The sequence below is a fragment of the Mesocricetus auratus genome, unplaced genomic scaffold (genome assembly GCF_017639785.1).
Source record: "Mesocricetus auratus isolate SY011 unplaced genomic scaffold, BCM_Maur_2.0 Super-Scaffold_4256, whole genome shotgun sequence".
NCBI lineage: Eukaryota > Metazoa > Chordata > Mammalia > Rodentia > Cricetidae > Mesocricetus > Mesocricetus auratus.
The window spans coordinates 84,556,528-84,572,680 of record NW_024429182.1 but is presented as its reverse complement, the minus strand read 5'-3'; the positions used below and the strand labels follow the sequence as shown (position 1 = coordinate 84,572,680).

The 16,153-nt window shown below is 37.6% G+C and overlaps 1 protein-coding gene across 4 annotated transcripts; it reads right to left on the bottom strand.

Annotated features, from left to right (window-relative positions):
- Window positions 1–4,752: 4,752 nt before the first annotated feature.
- LOC101831768 (vitamin D 25-hydroxylase) lies at window positions 4,753–14,655 on the bottom strand. 4 transcript variants are annotated; one of them, XR_002383931.2, is made up of 6 exons: window positions 14,224–14,655; window positions 9,451–9,592; window positions 7,618–8,250; window positions 6,577–6,906; window positions 6,165–6,310; window positions 5,179–5,311 (listed from the first exon to the last, which is right to left on the bottom strand). XR_002383931.2 is itself a non-coding variant. In XM_005075645.4 (5 exons), exons 1-5 carry the CDS (start codon window positions 14,446–14,448, stop codon window positions 5,136–5,138), a joined length of 1,506 nt encoding a protein of 501 aa, XP_005075702.1. In that variant the 5' UTR covers window positions 14,449–14,643; the 3' UTR covers window positions 4,753–5,135. The 4 variants fall into 4 exon arrangements, 3 of the variants coding, with proteins under 3 accessions (XP_005075702.1, XP_040612011.1, XP_040612014.1); XM_005075645.4 differs by lacking the exon at window positions 6,165–6,310 and having other exon boundaries at window positions 4,753–5,311; window positions 14,224–14,643; XM_040756077.1 differs by lacking the exon at window positions 6,165–6,310 and having other exon boundaries at window positions 4,753–5,311; window positions 13,937–14,364.
- Between the last annotated feature and the right edge of the window lie 1,498 nt (window positions 14,656–16,153).

Sequence of the window (16,153 nt, the reverse complement as noted above, 5' to 3'; positions counted from 1 at the left end):
CATCTATCCAGAAAATTGTTCATTTCCTTTAGATTTTTAATTTTGGGGAGTACAGGTTTTCAAAGTATGACCTGATGAGTCTCTGGATTTCCTGTTTCTGTTGTCATGTCCCCCTTTTCATTTCTGATTTTGTTAATTTTCATGTTTTTTCTCTGCCTTTTGGTTAGTTTGGATAAAGGTGTGTCTATCTTGTTGATTTTCTCAAAGAACCAACTCTTTGTTTTATTGATTCTTTGTACTGTTTTGTTTCTACTTTATTGATTTCAGCTCACAATTTGATTATTTCCTGGCCCTCTGGGATGAGTTTGCTTCTTTTTGTTCTAGAGCTTTCAGTTGTGCTGTTAATTCTCTTGTGTGACTATTCTCCACTTTCTTCAAGTGGGCACTTAGTGCTATGAACTTTCTTCTTTCAAAGTCTCCCATAAGTTTGGGTATGTTGTGTCTTCATTCTCATGAATTTTAGGAAGTCTTTAATTTCTTTTTTTATTTATTCCTTGACCCAGGAATGGTACAATTGTACATCATTCAATTTCCATGAGTTTGTAGGTTTTCTGCAATTTGTGTTGTTGTTGAATTCTAACATTAAAGCATGGTGGTCCAATAAGATAAAGGGGGTTATTCCAAGTTTTTTGTATCTGTTGAGGTTTGCTATGTTGCCAAGTTTGTGGTTAATTTTAGAGAAGGTTCCATGTGGCGCTGAGAAGAAGGTATATTCTTTTGTGTTTGGATGGAATGTTCTATAGATGTCTGTTAAATATTAGTTTCCTTTGTTTCTTTGTTAAGTTTCTGTCTGGTGGTCCTGTCTAGTGGTGAGAGTGGGGTATGGAAGTCTCCCACTATAAGTGTGTGAGGTTTCATATGTGATTTGAACTTTACTAATGTTTCTTTTACAAATGTGAGCACCTTTGTATTTGGGGCTTAGATGTTCAGAATTGAGACTTCATCTTGATGGGTTTCTCCTGTGCCTAATATGAAATGACTTTCTTCATCTCTTTTGATTAATTTTAGTTTGAAGTCTAATTTGGTAGATATTAGGATAGCTATACCAGCTTGTTTCTTAGGCCCATTTGATTGGAAAATCTTTTCCCAACCCTTTATTCTGAGGTAAATTCTGTCTTTGAAATTGAGGTGTGTTTCTTGTATGCAACAGAAGGATGGATTCATATCCATTCTGTTAGCCTGTGATTTTTAAAGGCACTTTAAGACCATTGATATTAAGGGATATTAATGACCATTGATCGTTGATTCTTGTTAGTTTTGAATGTGGTAGTGGTATTGTGTTTCCTGCCTGACCCCCCACCCACTTTTGGCTTGTGGTAATGTGGGATTATCTATTGCCTATGTTTTTGTGAGTATAGCTAACTTCCTTGGGTTGGAGTTTTCCTTCCAGTACTTTCTGTAGGGCTAGATTTATGGATATGTTTTGTTTAAATCTGGTTTTGTCATGCAATATCTTGTTTTCTCCATCTATAGTGATCGAAAGATTTGCTGGGTATAGTAGTCTGGGCTGGCATCCGTGGTCTCTATCCAGGACCTTCTGACTTTCAGTTTCCATTGAGAAGTCAGCTGTAATTCTGATTGGCCTGCCTTTATATGTTAATTGGCCTTTTTCCTTTTCATCTGTTAATATTCTTTCTTTATTCTGTATGTTTGGTGTTTTGATTATTATGTGGTGAGGGGACTTTATGTTTGATCTAGTCTATTTGGTGTTCTGGAAGTTTCTTGTACTTTCACAGACATGTCCTTCTTTAGGTTAGGAAAGTTTTCTTCTATGATTTTGTTGAATGTTTTCTGTACCTTTGAGCTGGGTTTCTTTGCCTTCTATACCTATTATTCTTAGGTTTGGTCTTTTAACAGTGTCCCATATTTCCTGGATATTTTGTGTTAAGGATTTGTTGAACTTTTTTTTCCTTAGATGAGTCTAAGTCTGGTCAATTTGACAATTAATATTAGCCCTCACAGTGTTCATTCTTTTTTTTTGGTGCATTATTCTTTAATATTTTCATTTTTATCTCATTCTTTTTTTAATTTTTTTTTATTTAGGTTAGAAACAATCTTGTTTCACATGTCAATCCCAGCTCCCTCTCCCTCCCCTTCTCCCCCACTCTCTCCACCAGGTTCCCGGACCCCCACTCAATCTCCACTCCGATCCTCAGGGAGGGTGAGGCCCTCCATGGTGGATCTCCAGTAACTGTCATTTCATCCAGGGCAAGGCCTAGGCCCACCCCCAAGAATCCCAGCTGAGAGAGCCTCCCATATTGTGGCATGGGCACTCAAAGTCTATTTGTACACCAGGGATAAATAATACCCAAGGCCCCATAGATTACCTAGGCCTCCTCATTGACACCCACATTCAGGGGGTCTGAGTCAGTCCCATGCTTTCCACACAGCCATCAATCTAGAGTCAAGAGCTCCCCCTTTTTCAGGTCAACTGTTTCTGTGGGTTAAATCAGCCCAGTCTTAATCGCTTTGCCCATCAGTTCTCCCTTTCTGACACTGGATTCCAGGAGTTCAGTTCAGTATTTGTCTGTGGGTATCTACCTCTGCTTCATCATCGCTGGATGAAGGTTCTGTTTCCTAGACTCTCTGGCAGTGGGATTTTATGCTGGTACTCCCCTGATTCATGTCTAAAAATCCATAAATGAGTGAGTACATACCATGTTTCTCTTTTTGTGACTAGATTACCTCACTCAGTATGGTTTCTTCTAGTGTCATCCATTTGCCTGCAAATTTCAAGATTCCATTTTTTCCCACTGAATAGTACTCCATTGTGTAAATGTACCACTCTAGTGTATCTTCAACACCTGAGATTATCTTCCATCTCTTGTATTCTGTTAATTATGCTTGCATCTGTAGTTCCTAATCATTTACACAGATTTTCTATTTCCAGTATCCCCTCAGTTTGTGTTTTCTTTATTGTCTCTATTTCAGTTTTCAAGTCTTGAACGGTTTGAATGGTTTCCTTCACCTGTTTGTTTTTACACACAGTGGAAGATGAGAACTCCACAACTTTTCTTCTGATCTCTGTATGTGTGTGTGTTTACACACACACACACACACACACACACACACAATGTTGAAAAAGAACACTTGAGGCCAACCTGGGCTATAGTGTGAGACCATGTCTTAAATAATTTTTTAAAGCATGATCAGAAATGTATGTTACATGCTGCCTGAAGATGAAATCATCATAATATGAAAATGTGTTTATTTTAACAAGAATAGTATCACCTATGCTGTTTGCAAAAGGAATTCAGTTGTTGTGATGAAACATATGCCATAATACCACAGGTTAAAACATGTTGGAAACTCAACAAGGTGTTACTATGAGAGATTAAATAATGCACTGTCTGATCACAGAGCTGCTCTAGGAGGAATGTTACTCTTGAGTTTTACATATTGTATCTGGTTATGCTAAAGTAACAGTTGTTCATCTCTGAAAATATTGTCTCCTGCAGTTTTTTGGTCTTTATGGTAGTAAGAGACAACCCAGAACAGCCATCAGCAGTCTGAGAAGTATCCTCCTCCATGAGATATCTCCACTCAAGTAAAGCCAGATTCTTGACTTGGCTGCAGAAAAGAATTTCAGATGAGCCAGTATGAAGCAGAGTTGGTGTTTATTTAAAAGAGATTTTTAAAAATAGATTTAAGCATTGGGGTTAATTGAAAGAGAGATACCCAACTTAGGGAAAGGATAAGATAGCTAAGTGTGAGTGGGCTTCCCAAGGAAGATTCATGCTTGAGTGTCTGTCTTAGCAGAAGACATACATACATACATACATTCAAACACACACACACACACACACATATATATATATATGTATATATATATAATTTGGTTGCTTTCATGTTACGGATCAAAGTATACAAAATATCTTTGTTTTTTAAATTACAAATAGGATTATAGGTTGGCACTAGAGGTGCTTTGGGAAGAATTACCATCTGATAAGATAAAACCAAGGATTACACAGAGTTTAAGTCATATCCTTTACTATAAATGGGATTTCTTGTGAGATTCCCATTATGCCTTAAGAATGGTTCATTATTATTTGAGCAAATCTGAAAGCAGCTATAGCTTGTACTGCTCTTGGAGAGGACCTGAGTTCAGATCCCCATGCTGACAACATTGTTGGGACAGCCTGCTTAACCTCAAGACTTCAATAAGATAAGATGTTTGAAATTTTGAGCTCTGTGACTGGTTTTAGAAATAAGTGGTACCAGGAAAAGTGTAATGACTGTGCCTACAAAGAAAGAATAGTCAACTTCACACTGTATTTCCTATATACTGAACTGCTACTGTAAAAGGAGTCCAGAATTGATCTAGATAATAAAAGGCCAGAGTCAGACATAGAGGGAAGTTCTTAGAGATCAGAGAGAAGGAGCAAGCCACAGTACACCTTACCTCCTAAGCATCTCCATAGAGAAGAGAGTGACTTCCTGTTTGTCCTTGCTTATATACTGTTACTGCTCAGCCATGTCACTTCCTGTCTGTACAGACCACCAACCTCTATGGTTAGCTAGTGGCAAGCTCCATTCTCTGACCCCCAGACAGGCTTTATTTGTGCAAGATATCACCACATGCTGCTTTAAGGATGGATGCTCAGTGATCACAGAAACTGTTGTTTATAGGAAGAATGACACAGTTCTTATAAATACGCAGTAGAGAGGAATATCTGAAAGCACTGGGTTTATATTAAATATAAAGCTTTTACACTGCCTACCATCATATCTAAAATACTTCTGTAGTCAAAATTCATTTATGTGGGTTTTATTTCTTCTTTCATCCCGGATTGATATCACAGTTTGCTAATCACAACACTTGATCATAAAGGAGTCAGTTTGGAAGTAAAAAGCTAAGTTCCCCAAGATGGAGTCAGATCAGAGAAACCTTATACTAAAGAATAATTCTGTTTTGTGCATCCATGGCCCTTTTTGTATCTACATAACACCTGCACCATTGTGTCATCCAATATATTCTACAAGAGTGTGGAAATTAGAAAAACATAGCTAGTGCTTGTTATTGTTTTAGTACTACTTTAAACAATGTATCCATGTTCACTTGGCTTTATAAAACTGTGGCTTTGGCCCAAATATCATTATTGATCAAACAAGGTAATCCTCTAATAACAGTACTTTCAGCGTCTTTCTGCACAGATGAGGTAGGACTGGGGTTGCAATGTCATGCCTAACCTGGGTTTTATGTTTGGAACTAGCTCATGTGGAAAATGCAAATGAAATTGCTGAAGCAATGCTGTAAAGAACAAGAACATTTCCATCCGAGCCAGCTGTTCTCCAAGACAGTGTCTTCTCCCTGAACAGAAAAGGAAACAAGTTTAAAGACCATATATTAAAATATCTAATATTTGAGTGTCTTTTAGGAAATCAGGAATTTAGGTTAAAAGACATCATATCATGAGAAGAGTCTCTCAAATCTCAAAGATTAGAAACTAGCAATTCATCCAGAAACACATTCCTTTATTTCCGTATATCAGATCATGGACTTTAAAGATTTTGTTCCCATTTCTGACTTCTCTTGCACAATGCAATAGAATTTATGACATGCTATAGAAGTTCTTTGGGATGTGACATTTTGTTCTTATAGATCCAAGGGAAGCCCATTTCAACTGACCTATTGAATACTTTCCTTAGTGATGAAGATGTAGCCCATCTTACAAGCTCTGTAATTTATGTTATATTTTATAGCAGAAGCTGTATTTACTAGTTGGAGATGACATGATAAACTAGAGGCAAGATTCTAGCTTTACCTGGAGTTCTCATATTTTTCCTTTCCTTTATATGGGTTTCAGTCTCTCATACTTGTTACTGAATTTTTGTTCTAGAAGTTTGATTACAGCCCCCACATTCATAAGCTTAAAAGTTCCCGAAGTAGCCAGCCGCAGCTACTCCAGTTTTATTTAATAACCAAGGAATATTTTTAATAGAAACAGGTACTCATCACTTTAATGAAACCATTCTCTCCTGTAAGAAGTAATGTTACATGTAAGAGCATGGATGCAGGATACCAAGAAAACAAGGCCCTCTAAACCAGTATGATTAAAGCTCGTATGAACTAAGAGGCTGAGTATGCACAGGGTCTGCACAGGTCTGCACCAGATCCTCTGCATACATATCATGGCATCCAGTTTAGTGTTCTTATGGGATACCTGAGTGTGTGAATGAATGGGTCTCTGATTCTTGTGCCTTCTCTTGAGCTCTTCCAATTCCATTGTTGTTTATGTGGTAGTTTTTGTTTTTTATTATATTTTACTTTGTTATATCTCATTTTTATCCCATAGAAGCCTTTTGTTTTCTAATGAGAGACAAGAAAAGGAACGGATCTAAATTGGGAGTGGGAGGGAACAGGGAAGAGTAGAAGGAGAGACAACTGTAATCAGAATATGTTAAGTGAGGAAAAAAATCTGTTTTCAATAAAAAGAAAAATACTAACAAAAAGAATTCAGTTTAAGTATTCAGAATTAGCTACTCTGGAACAGGTCACTTCAGATTGAGATGGTATGAATAATGAATGAGTCATTGTTACACCTTAAAATTATATACATGTGAGTATTTTCTTACCTAGAGAAAAAGGAATGAAAGCTTCCTTTCTAGTAAAATGTCCATTACTGTCCAAAAATCGCTCAGGATAGAACATGTCTGGGTCTTTCCAGTACTTTTCATCAAAGTGAACAGAATAAAGATTTGTAATGACCGTTGTCCCCTTAGGAATAGAATAACCACGTACAACTGCATCTTCAGAGGTTGCATGGAAAATCCCCAGTGGAACTATATTACAGAATCTTAAAACTTCATGTAAAACTGCTTCAGTATAAGGCATTTTACACTTGTCTTCCCAAGAAGGCCTCCTATTATATCCCATAATTAAATCAATTTCTTTATGAACTTGTCCTGTCAGAGAAATATGTTAAAGTTATTATGGAATTCTTAAAATTATATGTAAACTTATTTTTCTTTTGGGTACAACTAATGATAACCCATCATAAACCAACAGACTATGAGTATCTCTAGATTTGAATTTTTCATCGTCTGGTAGCTACGTGAATTAATTATATACCCTCTATAACTTGCATTAATAACCAACACTCTGGGTAAGATCAAGAAAAGGATTACGAATAAATGTGTAGTCAGCCTAGAATCAGAGTAGTATCATTGTCAGCAAGGAAAATAATGAACGTTAGACCTGACTAAGAAAAATCAGAGTTCAGATTCCAGCTTTGTGGCTTCCTGACACTCATCCTTTGATGTCCTTTATAAAATGTGTAAATTAAGATTCATTTTACTTTCTTTTACCATAGTGCCATGCTATATATCCAGGTTGGTTTTAAGCTATGATGGCCTTGAGCTTGAGAGTCTTCTGCCTCATCCTCCTGAATTCTGAGATTAGAGGAATATCATCAGCATACCTAGTCTGCCAGCATATGCTGCCCACCCTTCAATTTGCATCAAAATACTAGATTTGAAAACTCTAATTATGAGATAGTTCCCTTCTTTGCTCTCACAGTTGGAGTTACTAAAACTGCTTTATACATGGCCAAACACTCTAAAGCATACATGAGCCCTATATGTTAGGAGAGACCCTGAGGTCAAGAATATCCTCACCTTGAATATTAGGATAAAGGGCCATGAAAAGAATTGCCCAGCGTAGCACATTGGTTGTAGTTTCAGTTCCAGCAATGATGAGTTCACCCACTGAAAAAATTAGATTCTCTTTGGAGAACACAGATAAAGGATCATTTTTACTTTGATCCATCTCATCTAAATAGGCATCAACAAAATGCTGAGGTAAATGGGGCTTTCTGTTGACTGCAGCTTTTTCAATAAGTCTTGAAAGAAAATCATAGACCACATCTGCATTTCTGAAAAGCTTTTGATGTTTTCCGAAAGGTAAGATGCCAATCCATGGAAATGCATTATACAGGAAGACAGGAGCACTGGCAGCTAGTTCCACATTCTCACTAAATAACTCAATCATATGCTGAAAATCAGTGTCTTCATAAGTGAATCGTCCTCCAAAAAGGATCAGATTAGTGATGTTTGAAACAGCATTTGTTATTAGTTGCTTGAGGTCAAAAGGTTTACCTTTGTATGTTTTAATAGCATCAATTAAAAACCAAGTTTCTTCTAAGATTTTAGATTCAAAAGATTTTTGGCCACATCCGAAATAGTGAAAACTGTTAACAGCCAATCTTCTGTGATCAATCCATCCTCGGCCATATCTGGAATTGAGTAAGCCTAAAATAACAGTATTAAAAACAGTATGTAATTCATATTTCTCTGTAAAATGTGTGGAATAAAAAACAAAGGAAAAATTAAAAGATGGAGAGTCAGGGATTTTAGCCCCCAGTTACCTAAGTACATGACTGGGTCCTAGTTGATGCTGCTCAAAAGCATTAGATAAACCTATTCTTCATGAAAGGACTGGCAGAAAAGACCTGTAATTCTCATTCTCCTACCACAAGAAACTGTCCAGTATTATGTAATCAAACCCAGATGAAGTAGGTCTACATAAGTCTATTACTCAGATCTCCTCATACATATATATAACTTATAAAAGACAAATGATTGTATATTTTATGGAAGAATTTAACTTGGGATTAAACAAATAACCCCACACCCAAAGTTATAATATGAATTTCCTTCTGTTGAAGGTATATGATGCCCAACAAGGTAACTATGTCAAAGTCAAGGGCAGCCTTGAAATGTTCATAGTAGAAATGCTCATGTAATAAAAAAAGAAAAACATGAATTTAAAATTTGCTAATGTTATTATTACTTGCCATATAACCTATTTAAGCAAGACACTAAAAATTTTTTGAAAGGTAGTATGGAGGTGTCATTACAGAATTTAGAATATTACTGTTAAAAAAATCAGATACCAGTTCTATCTTGTGTCAACATTCTACTTTGGACTTTCTATTGCTACTTTCTCCTTGATTGTGCCAACTTTCAGCTTTTCTTCCTTGCAGAATATGTAGTCATCCAAATCTGGTCATGACTAAGTCCTACAGAAAGCCTGTCCTTTGTATAAACTCTACAGCTTTCCATTTATACAGTATAATGATGAGTAGTTAAGAAAGACTGCTTTAGTTTCGATAAGCTTGTACATGATAAAATTTCTGTCACCATGTAGTTGAGACTGTGATCAAAAGGAAACTTCTGATTCATGGTGTTTGTGTGTGTGTGTGTGGTGTGGTGTGTGTCTGTACACTCCTAAACTAATCAAGTACTAATTCTTTAAAGCATTACTTATGTTTCTTGGAATTGAATAGTAATAAAACTAGCATGTAATGATCTAAAACATTACTGAATGAAGTCTGATAGCTCCTCAAATCCAGGTTTCACAAATTACAAAACAATGTGCCTATACTAAAAGTATTTAAAATGAGGAATGTGATTTACAACAGGTTCACTAAAGGGTTGAAAAAAACATACCTCCCATTTTTGTCATCTTCATGAACAAAGGAAAGCATGGTCTATCTGCAAAAATTTCACTTTGATGAACAAGGCATTCTTTTACTACATCATAGCCATTTAGAACCACAGTTGATATACCTCCAAGATCTAAACTGAAAATCTTTAAGAAGAAAAACAACATTCAAACACCAAATGTATAGAGAAACAATCACATTATCCATACATTTTAAGCCTATTACTCCTATTATTTGCCACTTCTCTAAAAACATAAGAATTTGCTACTTGACAATGTCTAGACAGCATGATTAATTAGACCACTCCATGTCTGGAACCATCTTATAAGGTATAATGGAAAGAGTACTGGACACAAGAAGTCTGCATTCTACTTTAACATTTGCCATTACACAGCTTTAAGGTACTAGGCAAAGCAAAAACAAAATACATTTGATTTATATACTCTATTAGGATTCATTCCATCTAAAAATATTTATTATTTAGGAATCTCATTTTATTTCCAAGACAAATTTATAACTAGCACCATTCATCTATTATTATACCAGCTTGAAGTGGGTGTGGGGGAGGGATTTGAAAAGTCCAAAAGACAACTTTGGAATCCAAGGGGAGGGAGGGGGAGAGGGAGGGAGGGAGAGAGGGAGGGAGGGAGGGAGGGAGGGAGGGAGGGAGGGAGGGAGAGAGAGAGAGAGAGAGAGAGAGAGAGAGAGAGAGAGAGAGAGAGAGAGAGAGAGAGAGAGAGAGAGAGAGAGAGAGAGAGAGAGAGCCAGGGAAAAGCAAAGCAGGATATAACTTGCTGGAGTTGTTTGCCACATGTTGTTACTTTGATTTCTTTGGCTGTGATAAACACCATGATAGAAAAAAAAACTTAGGGGAGGAAAGGGTTTATTTCAATTTACACTTCCAGATCATAGTCCATTAATGATGGAAGTCAGGACAGGAATCTGGAGACAGGAACCGTGGAGGATCTCTGCTTATTGGCGTAATCCCAATGGATCAATCATCAAGACAATTTCTTTTGTGGTCCTGGGACAAAGTGATTAAGACAATTCTTCAAGTGAGTTCCCTTTTCCCAGGTGACTCTTAGTTACCTCAAGTTAACAATAAAAACTAGCCAAAACACCATAGGGTCACCTTAGGTTCAGTTACAATGTCACTCATCCTGAAGTGTATTTTAGCGAACCTAACCCAGTGAAAAGCCTATTTATCAATAGGTCCCAAGATTGCTTATCACTGTCCTCTCAGGAATTGCCCAAGGGTTTCTTAACAGCTAAAATACTGAGATACGCCTTATCCTGGTGCAAACACCAAAGGTAGGTTTAATTGTGATACATTCTGCTTCAGAAGAAAACAGGAGGTCTTAGCTGATAACAAAAGTTCTTCGGGAGTTAGCAAAACTGATAAATATTACCAAGAGGATATACAATCAGTCCCACCTTTGGCACAAGGGTGGGTCCTGGAACAGGGAAGTATATACATTTAGAATGTTGGGAAAAGAGTACAGATTTTGTACATAGTGGTATTAGTTTTAGGACATGGGGAAGTTTTTTAGTACAAAGGGAATTGCTAACAGATAAGCAGATGAGAGATCTTTTCAGTTCCCAAAGCAATATTAGTATTGTCAAAGAAAAGTTTTCCCCAAAAAATGTATTCAGTGAAAATTCCACAAGAATGACATTAATTTATAGGAAGTGGTGAAGCACGAATAATAAAAACCGAGAGACTGTGAGGTGCTTGAGCAAAAAGAAAGGTAACTAACAAAGGTTCTGGACCCATGTTGACTCAATTTCCTCCCAAATCACACATTCAACTGCTCAGCATGTATACTGTTTGTACTGTGAAGTTATAACAGAAGTTAAGATCACTTCAGATCTTAAATGTATCCTAATGGCTTATATGTTAAAGATGCAGTCTTTAGCTTAGTGCTACAGGGAAAGGGTAGAAGTTTTAAGGAACCTGGTGGGAGGTTTTTAAGTTATACCCTTGAAAGGGCATCTTGACCCCTCCTCTTCACTTCTCTTTGCTTCTTGGCTGATATACTAAAAGCAGTCTTGTTTGCCACACACTCCCACCATAATACACAGTTACAAAAGTAATGTCAACTTAATGCCTTAAATATCCAAGACAGAATCTTCAATAAATCTTTTCTTTTTGTAAGTTTATTATCTCAAATATTTTTGTTTCAGTAATGCAGAGCTGACTTTTACAACATCTGTACTCTAGTTCAAGTCACCTGCATTTCACCCTTATGATAGACCACAGAATGTCACTTCTTGTCCTTGGTGTTTTCTCTGTTCCTGGTGTGTTTTCCCTAAGATGTTCTTACAGCCTGCTTCTTCATCTCCTTTTAAGATGTTCTTTTAACGACGGCTGCTCTGACTAACTTAAATTTCAACTTTCCAGCAGTGTCCATTTCCATTACCATAGTTTAGCTTCTGTTGTGCCCCATACAGATTTAATATATTATATAATTTACTTAAATTTATTTTGTCTCTGCCCCAAAATAGAATGTATGCTATCTAGAGACAGAGATATGCTACTATATCATTAGCACTCATGACAGTATATGGCTTTTGATGACAATTGATGCATGTATGCTGATTTAATGAATTTTGGCAGAAACATATTTAAGCATATTAAAACATAATTGGCTAAGTACTAACAACAAACAAATATACATCGTGCTAGTGCTGATAAGCAACTGCCACATTTTCAACCTTTGCTTGGTTTGTTTCCTCATTTGGAATGCCTCCCTTGATTGCCATACTACCTAAACCATATCAAGTCTTTAGAGATCATATTCCATGTAGTTTTTAAAAATACATGCATTTTTATTCTATTTTCTTTGAGCCATCACAGCTCATATAAAACCTTCCATGACATTAATTTTACACTAGTTTGAACCTGAAGCATTTTCTTCTGTTTGGTTTCTAAATTATAAATACCTGTCAAAATAACTTCTTTTTTCATTTTTAAATTCTCCAAGAACCCCACTCAGTGCCTTGAATAAGCTCTCAATAAAAGTTCTCCACAAAATAAATTAATAAACTGCCAGTTTTGTTTGCTGTAATACAAAATACTTTTCTTTATTACCCATAAAAGCATTGCCTGAAAGAGTCTGACAAATCCACTTATATCAACTTTGCTAGCTATGGCATGCTGCTCAAAATCTACTTTAGGAATCTAATCACAACAGAAGCTAAAACAATCAAGAGTGACTCTCCAAAGAAATGGCAATTTATGCTGCAGCAATTCTATATAAAACTGCTTAAAAATAAATCTGAATCTTGGTCACTGCTGTTTTCCTTTCAACAATATAAAGGATTAAATTCAGTAGGAATTAAAGTAGGAAAGTTCAGATTTATTTTTAATTTGACTACACATCTCAAATTAAAAAGGGAGACAGAAAAATAACTCCTATAAACTGCTTCCTACAACCTTTCTGAAGTACAGGAGGTAAGTCACCTACTGTATAAAAATGGTTAGTATTTTAACAACTTATACTAATTTTGACACAGTTAGAATAGAGAACTATTTCTAAGATAACTGGAAATCTTCAGGGATGTTCTGTAGCTGGAATAAAGATCAAATGCAGCCATAGTTTAAAAGGGGTTAATGTTTGGTAGTTATTAAATCTAACAATACAATGTTTACTCTGCAATGCATACATTTTCAATTTTTCTCCTTGCAGTTTAGCAGCTATCAGCACAGGTTACCCTTATTTGATGTGTAATAAATAAATAAATAAATAAATAGTTTCCTCAGTGTACCAGAAACAAAATAAATTATGCCAAATTCTTTTAGTTGTTGTTGCTTTTGTTTTTTGAGACAGAATTTCTCTGTATTGCTTTGGAGGCTGTCCTGGAACTCACTCTGTAGACCAGGCTGGCGTCAAACTCACAGAGATCCACCTGCCTCTGCCTCTCAAGTGCTGGGATTAAAGACGTGAGCCACCAATGCCCGGCATTTATGCCAAATTCTAAGCAAGTCAATCTAATTAACCTATTCCTTGATGACAGTCTTCCACACACATATTTTAATTTTAGCTTATTGTAATAGACCTGTATCACTTGTCCTATATGAATATTCATAGTAAATAAAGAATTCCTTCCAGCTCAAATATTTATGTATAAAAATTTTAATTTCCTATTCAGTGAGAAACCATTTCAAATAATTGGTCTAAAAATAATTTTAAATTTGTAGGCATAGTAAATTTCTATTGGACTGGTGTGTGTCTCTGTGGTAGAGCACTTACCTAGCATGCCAGTCTGTATGGTCAACTCTTAATACCACTAAATAAAGTTATCTATCACATATAGTAACCAAAATCATATATAATAGCCAATATATTTGGGTAGCATTTTACTGCTTTGGTTATCACTATTCTAAGTACCTTGATGAGGCAAATTTAGGGTTCAGAAAATTAAAGGCCAATGTTTCAGCGTATTTTTAAAAGAAAAAAAAAGTTTAAACGTCAACCTCCAATACTAACCAACCACTAACTCTGTCCTAGAAACTCACAACGTCTCTTCATTTTCCCCACAAGCTCAGGGGCCACAGGGCCGAGAAATTTCTCTTAGGAGCAGGCATCTCAGACACAGGCCACACAGAGCACTGTGCGAGGGAAACTCAACCCGAATCGCCTCTGGTGTGGCAGCGCTGAGGTGGCTTCCGGTTGGCGGCGCGGCCCTCGGAGCGGGCTTCCCTTGACGGGCGTCAGGCCCACGGCGGTCTCTGGCCGCGGCTTCTGGCGGAAGGAAGGTCTGTGGCGCGGCCTACCTCGCCATACACCTGACTCTGCCTCCTCATGTAGACGTGGGGAAGCTCGGCCGACATGGCCAGGGAGCAGATGTTGCCAATGAATGGCAGCCGCGGCGGCCCCGGGGGGAAGCCCGTCGGTCGCCTCTGCCTCAGGAGCTGGCAGACCACCAGCACGAGAAGCAACAGGAGGAGCGCGCCCGCGAGCGCGGCTGCACACTCCTGGAAACCGGGGAGCTTCAACATGGGCCCGGGCTAAGCTACAAACCAGTCAGTTCCAGCCGCTGAGACCGGGGAGCCCTCTAGCCCTGCCGCACTCTCATTGGCCTAATGCCCCCAACGGCTCGCCCTATCTCCACGGCCATTGGTTCGTTGGGTTAGTGCCCTTTGGGTCAACCACCTCCAGGAGCTTCTCTGATCAGAGTCTCATTTGCAAACCTTTGGATTTGGCTACCACTTTTGTGGGCACCGAGCCCTAGGGCCCGTTTCCAGAATGACGTCAGTAGGCTGGTCATGTGAGCTTCGTTACCTGGGATAGTTGCTTCTTGTGTCTCTGGATGTCTGTCCTTAAAGTCGCCAGGTCTGTTTACTTCAGTCTATGGATGGTGAAGAGGTTATCAGAAAGGAAAAGGATTATAGCCTCTCTGTATTTTGCTTCACTGGTCTACAATTTCACCTTTCGTTACGAGGCATTTCTTTGCGGACCTTGGAGGATTTTGATTAGTGCAGGTCATCTATCTTTTCGCCCTTCTCCCCAAACTGGTTTCTTATTAGTAATCTCAGAGGCTTTTCTTATCAGGGATAGCACTGACTACTTAAGTTTTCTGTCTCCTACAGAGGTAGAAGCAATGATTTTATATTGTTAGTTCAGCCCACATTCCTGTTTTCTGTTGGGTAATTGCTTGCAACATGGGGCCTGCAAGGCTTGAGACTCCTGACAAGCTGCCTTCAGATTATTGTTCAGCATTGATAAACGTTTAATGGTCCACACTAGCATAAGTTTTAGTTACACAATTTTTTATTGAATGCCTACTCTGTGTACATGTCCTATTCAGCGAAGATATTTGTGTAGATAAAAACGGCACAGCCCCTACAGGTTTGTTTTCAGGATCTCCACCCCTAGACTTGCTTGCTTGCTAAAAAGCTTGATATTTTATCTTGAAAGGTTCTAAAAAGCTTGATATTTTATCTTGAAAGGTTCTTTGATTTTATTATTAGCTTCATAGTAGATTAGAAAAATAATGGTGAGATGTTATTACTAAACTTAGCCTTCAGTGTCACGGGATAGATATGGAGGCTGCAATTGGGGGAGAGTATTGTGACTTCCTATATACTTGATATCAGCCCTGCCTTCCTTTCTGACATCATTTTAAGGCTTGAAGTGTCTAGCGTGGTCACAGTGGTGTGATACACAGGCACTCCATTCAAGAAGGATTCCCTTTCATCGTTTATTTAACAGATTAATTTCAATTCTAGAAATATTCTCCAATTTTCATTTATTCTTTCCCTGCTAACTTAGTTGAAAATGCAGAATCACCTGTTATCACCCCATCTGATTGACAGTCCTGATGGCGTGTCTCCCCCACTGACCCTTAATAAGAGCTAAGGAATAACTAAAACTCAGGACACAGAACCTGCTCTGGGACTATTTATTTTTGCAGTGCTCAGTAAAGGTAAATAGCTCACGGCACCATTTCTTTCATTCCATCTCACAGCATTTGCTCTTTGGATGGTAGACACCGATCAATACTTTTTTAAAAATAGCTTTTATTACTACAGGGATGTTTAGAAGTGGAGGATTTTACTGTTACACCACGGGATTCTACAATGCAAAGTGGAGTGAGTTCTTGGAGAAATGTGAACACCGTATACTGGGCTTTGCCATTTCTATGTGCAGAGTGATAATTGTATGAGACAAGAGGACAACTCATGCTCCAATGAGAGCCTCCTT